Raw genomic sequence first — 8,903 nt, 5'->3', positions numbered from 1 at the left:
GTTGGGGGCTGGCACCTCTGTTAACAGTTTAGTGACATTCAAGAGGCCTGTGTCCCTAAGTAGCCTGTGGTCTGCAGCAGGGCTCCCCGTGAGAGCCTGGGAACCAGGCAGTAACATTACCCTCCGCGGTGAAAGCTAACGGGAACCAGCACTAGACGTGCCCATGACTCTGTGACGAAACGTGTCTACAATGCTGACAGTCTTTGTCCTATACTCTCACTCCCTGTCCTCCTGCTCCCTCCCTCCCCATGTACACATCCAGGGACTGTTTGTCACACACCCTGTGTTTGGCGCTGAATGCCAGTAACAAGCAAGACTGCCACCGCGTTGGAAAATACTCCGGCTGTCTACTAAACCTAAGTATCCCCGGGCTCAGTGACCCAGCACATCTGCCCCCAGACCTGCACCCAACAGAACGGCCTGCGGATGTGCGCCAAAGCCCAGGTACAAGGGTGCTCATCGCTGCATTATTCATGTGGTCCCACGCTGGGAACCACCCAAATACTCAGGAGATGAGTTACTGCATCAGCCAAAAGACATGTAAAAGGAGGGTCACGGTGACTTCATTCACACCCAAATGTCCATCAACCAGTAGTATATTCAGTCCATGGAAGAGCGCGCAGCAATTTTAAAGGTCTCCGTTACATGCAACAGCATGGATAAATCTCACAGACTAAATGCAGGGAAAGCATCTAAACACAAACTATTTGTGTCTACATAGTTTACATAGTCACTACATAGTGAACATCTTTCCTTTGTATGCAGAGCAGATAGCACTAACCTACAGTACGTAACAGACATGGTTAGCCCTTGGAACGGGGCTTTCTGGCGGGAAACAGGGGAAGTCTCCTGTGTCGCAATGACCAGGGCGGTGGGCACAATCCTTCTCACTGTTTGCCTCCACTGAGGACTAATTTGCTATTCTCAAGCTTGCTTTTCCTCACTTAGCAATATATTGTGGCCATTTCCATGTCAATAAAAGCAGCTCTCTTAAGTTGCTATCATTTTTTTTAAAGATTTTTAAAATTTATTTGTAGAGAGACGGGAAAGGAGGAAGAAAAAGGGAGACATCAATGTGTGGTTGCCTCTTGTGCGCCCCCTACTGGGGACCTGCCCCGCAACCCAGGCATGTGCCCTGACTGCATATCAAACCCACGACCCTTTGGTTCGCGGTCCAGCTCTCAGTCCACTGAGCCACACCGGCCAAGGCACTGTCACCTTTTTTAAATTAAACATATTTTTTTAAATTAAACATATTATCTCCCTCAGTTATAAATGCTACAAGGGTGGGGCTCCATCTTACAAATCACACGAAAAGAGAGAACTTGGGAGCTGTGGAGAGAGTCCCACCTGGGGCTGAAACTGAATGTCACCACTTTGGGCTGGGTAACATTGGACAAACGATGTGCCCACCCAGCCTCAGCTTCCGTGTCTATACAATGGGAGTAATGCCTTCCTCGTGAAATGTGTGAGAAAGGACAGTGAACGTAAGGAGGAGCTCAACACCTCGCAGGTGCTCATCAAAGGACAGCTTTTCTCTGCCACCCCAACCACAGCCGTGCTCACAGAGCCCTCGATAAAGCTGCGATGGTCCCCTTACCCTGCTCCTGCGCCCACGCAGCAGTCCCGAGGATGAAGGAGGGGCCGCATCAGCTCAACATGCTTCCCAAAGCCAATCATCGCTTCTCATGGTCGGCAGACGTGTTTAGCTGACTCCATCATTCAAGATCTGAAGATGAATTCTGAGGGCTCGGGTCATGGGTATCCTGAATGGTTCTCACAGCCATGGACAGTGGTCCCCCCAGAAGACATGCCAAGGAGGAAATGCACTGAGCCTCAAGGCTGGCGGGCAGCATTGGACACAGCGAGGCGGGTCCCAGAATCGGGGTACAAGAGAGAAAGTTTTTCAATGATGAGGACTTGAAGAGGTAAATAGCACCACCGTGTGGCCAACGTTCCAACACGGGGCAGCTGTTCTACGCTTTGATTTCAGCCTTGGGTTTTTCTTGGCTCTGCATACTGTCCTGGCTGCCCTTGGTGGAGGTGGTGGAGGCGGTGGAGGCGCAGCTAAGACAGGGCAATTAGTGCAGCTGATCCCATAGTCTGTTCCTCAGCCAGGAAACCTGTGGCTATGTGCCCACTGGGCCTTTGGGGCATCCTAACTTCCTAACAGGCTCTGATTCAACAGTCTCCTGCCACAGGCATTTTATAGACCTGAACCTGGAGCAAAAGCCTACCCCGCTTCTATTGCCTGCCAGCGGACCTCTCCGTGTGGGCAGGATTCATGAAACTGTATTTCTTGCTGGAGTCCTTGCTTCCCACTACGCGTGGCTGCCTATCTTCATGTAGGTTTTCCTGCGCAATGTGAGGACAGATGCCAGGACTACCAGTCACAGGTGTCATCTTGGCACCTATCACGATGCTTGACACAGAGAGTGAACTTAATAAATACATGCAGAGTGAATGAATGTCAAAGTGGTTGAACTGCCCAATATATTCGTATCTACTTATTGCAGAAATCATTTCTTGATTCAACATTCAGCATCACTTCTATGCCAAGAACGGGCTAGGGGACACAGTCCTCTGCCTACCAGGCTCTCCAGGTCAGAGAAAGTGTGGAAACGAGCAACATGCCCGGAGCTGTCAGGAGGAGCAGGCCACTCTTGACACCAGGCGCAGGAAGACACACATGCGCCCAAGTAGGTGAGCGACGGCGCCCAGGGCTCCTGAGCCAGCTGAGTGTTTCGTGGGGGGAGAAGTTCTCTGAGTGGGCAGCAGGGAGAGGGGCGGCCTCCTAGGCAGGGGGAACGGGGATGTGCATGATGTTAGATCAGGGTCCTCTCTGGACTTTGCAGGGCAGGAAGCTGCGCTTTCAGTTGGGTTTGAAGGACACAAAAGGCCCAACTGCAGGAGGGTCGCATTGGGAGGCAGGGCAGGAAGTGACAGGAAAAAGCCCTGACACCTTTCCTCCCAAAAGCAGTTTCTCTCGGGGCAGCTGGGAGTATCTGATAACACTGCCGATGCAACAGCCTCCCTCGCAGTCCTTTGGCAGCGGTGCCCCGCCACCCCGCCCCCGCCCTGCCACCCTCCGTTTCTCGCTCCCCTCCCTCCACTTTCTCCTCCGCTGCTGCTTTCCCTACCTGTTCCCAGAATTCCTGCCAGTCAGCAGTATCCTTACCGCAGATTAAAGGGCAAAAAAAGGACCTGGAGCACAACGTTTCAGGACCACAGACAGTGGGGTGCGGTCCGCCCACCCACCGCCTGCGCAGGAGTCCTGCTGCCCAGGCCCAACGGCCCAGCGCTCAGCGGGACGTGCAGCCTCAGGACGCGAAGCAAATGAGGAAACCTGGACCAACCCGGGAGCGCGGAGTGAGATTCTCCGCGACACCCACACGGATCAGTCAAGGTAAAAAAGATTAAAGAATACTAAGTTGACATGCTGAATCCATATGGATTACTGCATTGAACTATTACAAAATATCACATCTTAACTGATTTTTTATTGTATTTTTTCCATTCCCGTTTACCTCCTCTATCCTCTTCCCCCTCTACTCCCCCCCAACCACAATCATATTACTGTGTCCACGAGTCCTTTTTCTTACAAAATAGATACATCTTTTGATATTAAGGGACCATTCCCCAACACTGAGCATATATTAGGCGACCTCAATATATTTCAATGTACTGAAATCATATAGAATATATTCTTTGATAACTATTCAAACCAAGCTAGAAATCAGGAACAGAAGGTAACTTTAAAAAAACCTCATGTGTTTGGAAATTAAGGAATATACTTTCAAATAATTCAAGGGGAAAAGGATATATAATATAAATTAGAAAGTATTTAGAACTGAATAATGGAAATAAAATTTGAAGATATAAAGTAGTACATACCAGGAAACTTATAAATTCATATATTTAAAAAGTGTAGAAAACTGATGAAGAAGTACTAGCTCAACCAGTAGTTACCCAAAAAGAAAATAACAAAAAGTCGGAGGGATAAAATAGTAAAATGATAATTGAAATTAATAAAATAGAAAACAGACTAAGATTGAGGTAAAAAGTTGGTCCTTTGAAAAACTAATAAAGTTGTTAAACTTCTAATGAGACTGATCAAGAAAAATGAGAAATTATAAATAACCTATACCATAAATGGAAAAGATGTAAGTACACATTATACAATGATTAAAAATGAGATTATGAATAACTTTATGCCAGCAAATTTGAAATTTTAAGAGGAAAAGGGAAATTTTTCAGTAAATACAACTTAGCAAAATGAAAACAAGAAATAAGAAAATCTGAAATAGTCCTATTAAATAGGCTGAATCTGTCATTAAAATCTCCCTACAAAGAAATCTCTGGCCCCAGATGCCTTCAGTAAGGGTTCTACCAAATAGCTACAGAACAGACAATGTATGTCAACTGTCCATAAAGTCTTCCAGCGAACAGAAGGAAAAGGTCCACTTTAACTCACCCTATGAGGCTATCACCACCGTGACAGCAAACCCTGATGAGGGCAGTGTAAGAAAAAATTTACAATCAAGTTCATTCATAAACATGGATGCCAAAATCCTATATAAAATATTAGTAAATCAAATATAGCAATGTGTAAAAAAAGGAAGGGGGACTACTGCATCATTGCAAGAATGAGTTTATTTCAAGAATACACGGCTGATTTAACAAATCAATGTAATTAGCTACATTAACAAATTAAAGGAGAAAAATCATATGACCAGTTCAACAGAAACAGCATTTGATAAAATTCAATCTACTTCTATTTTTTAATTATGAATTAAGGGAGAAAACTTACCAAAATCAGAAACAGAACAATCTCCCTTCATCTTATCAAGACTAGCTACAAAATTTTAGAGTACAGATCATACTTAGGAATGAAACGATCGAGACTGGAAATGAGGCAACAATGTCTGCTATCACCACTGCTAGTCATGGTATCAGAGGTGCTAGCTAGTGTAATAAACCAAGAAAAATAAATTGAAAGTGTAAGGATTAAAAAGAACTGCAATTTTTTTTTGTAGATGATATAAATCTAAGGTAACTGACATAAATTCTTAGAATTAGTAGGTTACTAAGAGCACATTCACGGTACGGTAGGCTAGGCTGGTTGTATCAAATGTCCATCAGCTGACGAATGGATAAGCAAAAATGTGGTATCACCCATCTAATGGATATTATCCACACATAAAAAGGCATGGAGTACAAATACATGTTACAAAATAGGAGGACCTTGAAAACATGTTAAGTGAAAGCCAGCTGAAAATGACCATATATTGTATGACTCCATTAATATCAGAACATCCAAAACAGGCAACTCTATAGAAAGAGAAAGCAAATTCAGCGGATGCCTAAAGCTGAGTGTGGGGGAGGAGGATGGCGAGCGACTGCTAACGGACACAGGGCTCCTTTTGGGGGTGACAGACGTGTTCTCCCAGTGGATGGCGCCAGTGCTCACACAACTCTGGATATACGGACCACCACAGAATGGACCCCGTGAACGGGTGAACTGCGCAGCTTGGGAGTTACGCCTCAATAAAGCTGTCTGAAAAAGGACACGAACACAAGCTCTGTGTATCAACATGGATCACTTTAATGGACCGAGAAACATTAAATCTTTGGAAATCCACGTGTCTGCAGAAAAAGAAAATGTGTATTTGACATCATTTAAGATGGCTCTTAAGTCAGCTTCTTACTTTGAAAACTGGTATTTTAAGGTAAAGAATTAAGCCTTTGTCCTGTCTTCCCAGAAGTGATGATTCTGAAGAATTTTTAATTTTATTGCAAGTGGTATTATTTTAGTTAAGTGGGTCCATCTTCTTATTTTCGAGCTGTATTCTAAAGGGGAGAGAATCACAATACCTGTAAGCTACCTTAAAGTATTTTAATATAAAAAAATATTTTACAATTTAATATATTAATTATCATGAAAAGCAAAAATAAGTTTTTCTGTTTGTTCTGTTGATTAGTGGACAAGATATGACTACACTGAGTAGATCAATTTTGTAAAACTGGGGGAAGCTGGAAAAAGGTGATCACACATAACCAGTAAAGTAGTGAGAGACCTGTTTGCACACCACCTGCCCTGCCCCAGGGAGAAAAGCACGGGTGTGTGAAACACGGCGGGGGGCGGGGGGGTTCCGCTACAGGGTGAGGGGACGGGAGGCCAGAAAGAGTGTGACCCAGTGCCCTCCGTCAGGCTGGGCACCAAGAACACACCTCTTTCACTTTGAGGACATAAAAGCAAAGGAAGACACAAAGCTGGAAAGGGTGCCCCTTGCCGAACTCACCTGCAGAGGCTGCTCCCCTGCCCTGGTCCTCCCAAGGTTCCGAGAAACACAGCTCCTCCCCTTGCTCCAGCTGAGAGATCAGAGCTGGTTTGGACACCGGTGACGGAGCTCGAAGGGAAGAAGATGCAACACAACGGTTAGGGCCGCAGAGCTCAGTCTCAGCCTGCGGCCACCGGAGCCAAAGGAGGCTGGGAGAGGAGGTCCTGGGTGGGCTGAGCTAGTTGCGCCCTGAAGAGGCACAGCGAGGGCCCCCCGAAGAAGCCTCAGGGCAGTGCTCCCAAGGAAGCCTGACATCCTCTGGGAGTCAAATTTCCATTTAAAGGCAGAAACAAAACTTCCCACCTGCTTTGTCAGAGGATGGAAAATCCCCACTGACAGCTGACACAGGGCTCCTAGGGGGGCCCCACAGGGAGACGAGGGACTGAGCCCTCTCAAGGTGACCTGCAGGCTCCATGCTGGAGTGAGGGTACCTCTCTAAGGCAGACAGAGAGGAGGGTCGCTTTTACAATGGAAAAGGAAGGGAAGCCTTCTTGTAGGTTAAAGAGACTCCAGGGCTCCCTGCACCTGGCAACTCTTCACGCTGCCATTCGGTGTCAGCTAACAGGTGTGAGAGAGCCCTTCAACCTGTGAGGGCCCAGGCAGAGAGCGGGGCAGAGGCCTTACCCAGGGCAGCCACATTGGCGTATGTCTCCAGCATCACCTCCCGGTACAGGGCCCTCTGCGCAGGGGCCAGGCTGGCCCATTCCTCCTTGGTGAAGTACACGGCCACGTCCTCAAAGGTCACTGGTTCCTGGAACGACAAGCTCCCATGCTTCCAGGCCTCACGACTTTGGCAATAGTCAAAACTGTCGATGAGAGGCCTGGGAAGGGCACCTATGGTGACATGCATTTAGTAGTGGGCCTCTCATGTGCCTGATGAGGTTTTGTGTGACATTTGCAAGGTGTGGAGAAAGAGGACGCAGATGAAAGGCAGCCAACCAGCCAGTTAGAACCGTGTACATCTCCACTGATCTTCCAAACACAGGTGACCTCCAAACAGACCCCTAGATAGGAGCTGGGCTTGTGCCTGAGTGTGGAATTATACATATAAAAGGAGAAGAAACATGTAAGTAATACGGTTGACACCTTAGCTCAAAGCCCCTCCCCTCTTTGTAAAACAGCTGGGTGATTATTCGGGCTGCTCATTTTACTGTCATTTCCCAATTCTTCTTTCTTCCCAGTTCTTCCCTCATTTGTGTCTCCTTGTCCACTACCCCAGGCACAAAGCTCTCAGGTTTGTGACTCCCCCACCCCCAGGCCGAGGTAGTGAGGTTAGAGAGACCCAAAAGGAAAATACTGCTTGCTTGGGATAGGCTTAGAGGAAAATCTGCTTACTATAGGACACCACTGAGGCAGTGAAGTAGAAAGCCAAACACTGGGAGAAAATATTTCATAATACATGTGTCTGACAAAGGACTCATATCCATCATAAAGAACTACAACTCGGAGAAAAAAAATGACACCCAATGCAATAAAAAATGGGGAGAATATCTGAGCAGGGACTTCACATAAGAGATTCACGTAGCCCATAAACACATGAAATGGTACTCCACATCACTGCTTATTGGGGAAAAGAAAACTTACAAAACCCCAATGAGATAGCAATGATGAGTGACAATCAGTGCTGGCAAGGATGTGGAGCAACTGGAACTCTCGTGTACTGCTGGTAAAAATATAAATTGGGACAACTATTTCAGAAAATTGTTGAGCAGCTTCTACTAAAACTAATCAAATGCACACCCTCTGACCTAGCAACTTGACCTCTGAAGATACACTCAAGAGAAATGAGCGCATGTGTCCATCAAAATGCACATGCAAGAATTTTCACTGCATTCTTATTCGCAGTAGTCAAAAGAAGAACGAATCTCTATCTCCAGAAGAACAAATAAAATAAAATCATATAATGGAAAACCATTCAGCATTGAAAAAGAACTGCTTTGTGTAACAACATGGGTAAAACTCACAAACACAATGGTGAACAAAGGCAGGCAGATCCAAAAGGGTACACGTTGAACAATTCCATTTTTAGCACGTTGAAGAATAAATAAAGTTAAGCTATGGTGACCGAGGTCACAAGAATGGTCAACTCTGGGGCAGACTGGTTGCGATGGCACATGAGGGGGCGTGTGGACGTACTGATAATGTTCTCTGTCTTAATGTGAGTGATGGTCATACATGTGTATATATTTCTAAAGAGCTAAACAGTTCAGATTTGTACTGCAAATACTTGTAAGCTATCCCTCAATGAGAAAGTAAATTTACATATGGAACAGTATGTCATTTATTTATATAAATGCATGTACATAAGTATGCATGCATATGTAAATATATATGTAGATACACATGCATACGTGCAGAGGCAGAGGAAACCCAGCTCACCTGGAACCGAGCTGCCAAGGACACTGCTGTCATGATCTGACTTCTTTTACTCCGCTCTTGGGAAAAGGAGCTGAAGGTAGAGAAAGCAGCATTAGCCCCCGGACCTCTACTGGCCTGAACTCCTGCGGGTGACGCCTGACTGGGCCTGTTCGGAGGCCACAGGAACTGCTCTTCATCAGCCAT

At 46.0% G+C, this 8,903-nt stretch overlaps 1 protein-coding gene across 1 annotated transcript; it reads right to left on the bottom strand.

Annotated features, from left to right (window-relative positions):
- Nucleotides 1-5,631: 5,631 nt before the first annotated feature.
- On the bottom strand, nucleotides 5,632-8,903 carry KRBOX1 (KRAB box domain containing 1). The gene is made up of 4 exons (XM_054594588.1): nucleotides 8,721-8,903; nucleotides 6,966-7,092; nucleotides 6,303-6,410; nucleotides 5,632-5,850 (listed from the first exon to the last, which is right to left on the bottom strand). Exons 1-4 carry the CDS (start codon nucleotides 8,901-8,903, stop codon nucleotides 5,738-5,740), a joined length of 531 nt encoding a protein of 176 aa, XP_054450563.1. The 3' UTR covers nucleotides 5,632-5,737.

The sequence above is a fragment of the Pteronotus mesoamericanus genome, unplaced genomic scaffold (assembly GCF_021234165.1).
Source record: "Pteronotus mesoamericanus isolate MK-2021 breed Mesoamerican mustached bat unplaced genomic scaffold, CSHL_Meso_final scaffold_533, whole genome shotgun sequence".
In the NCBI taxonomy this organism is placed as follows: Eukaryota; Metazoa; Chordata; class Mammalia; order Chiroptera; family Mormoopidae; genus Pteronotus; species Pteronotus mesoamericanus.
Note: the sequence above shows the minus strand (reverse complement) of the source record. Positions and strands in the feature narration are given on the sequence as shown.

Bases quoted from the DNA above. Each gene is read 5' to 3' on its own strand.
- KRBOX1 (XM_054594588.1), bottom strand. From the start codon at position 8,903: ATGGCTGATGAAGAGCAGTTCCTGTGGCCTCCGAACAGGCCCAGTCAG. The intron at 6,411-6,965 runs GTAAGGCCTCTG...CTTCCCTTCGAG, and splicing joins CGCCAATGTGGCTGCCCTGG to CTCCGTCACCGGTGTCCAAA. The intron at 5,851-6,302 runs GTGAGTTCGGCA...TCTCCCCTTTAG, and splicing joins CAGGGGAGCAGCCTCTGCAG to AATACAGCTCGAAAATAAGA.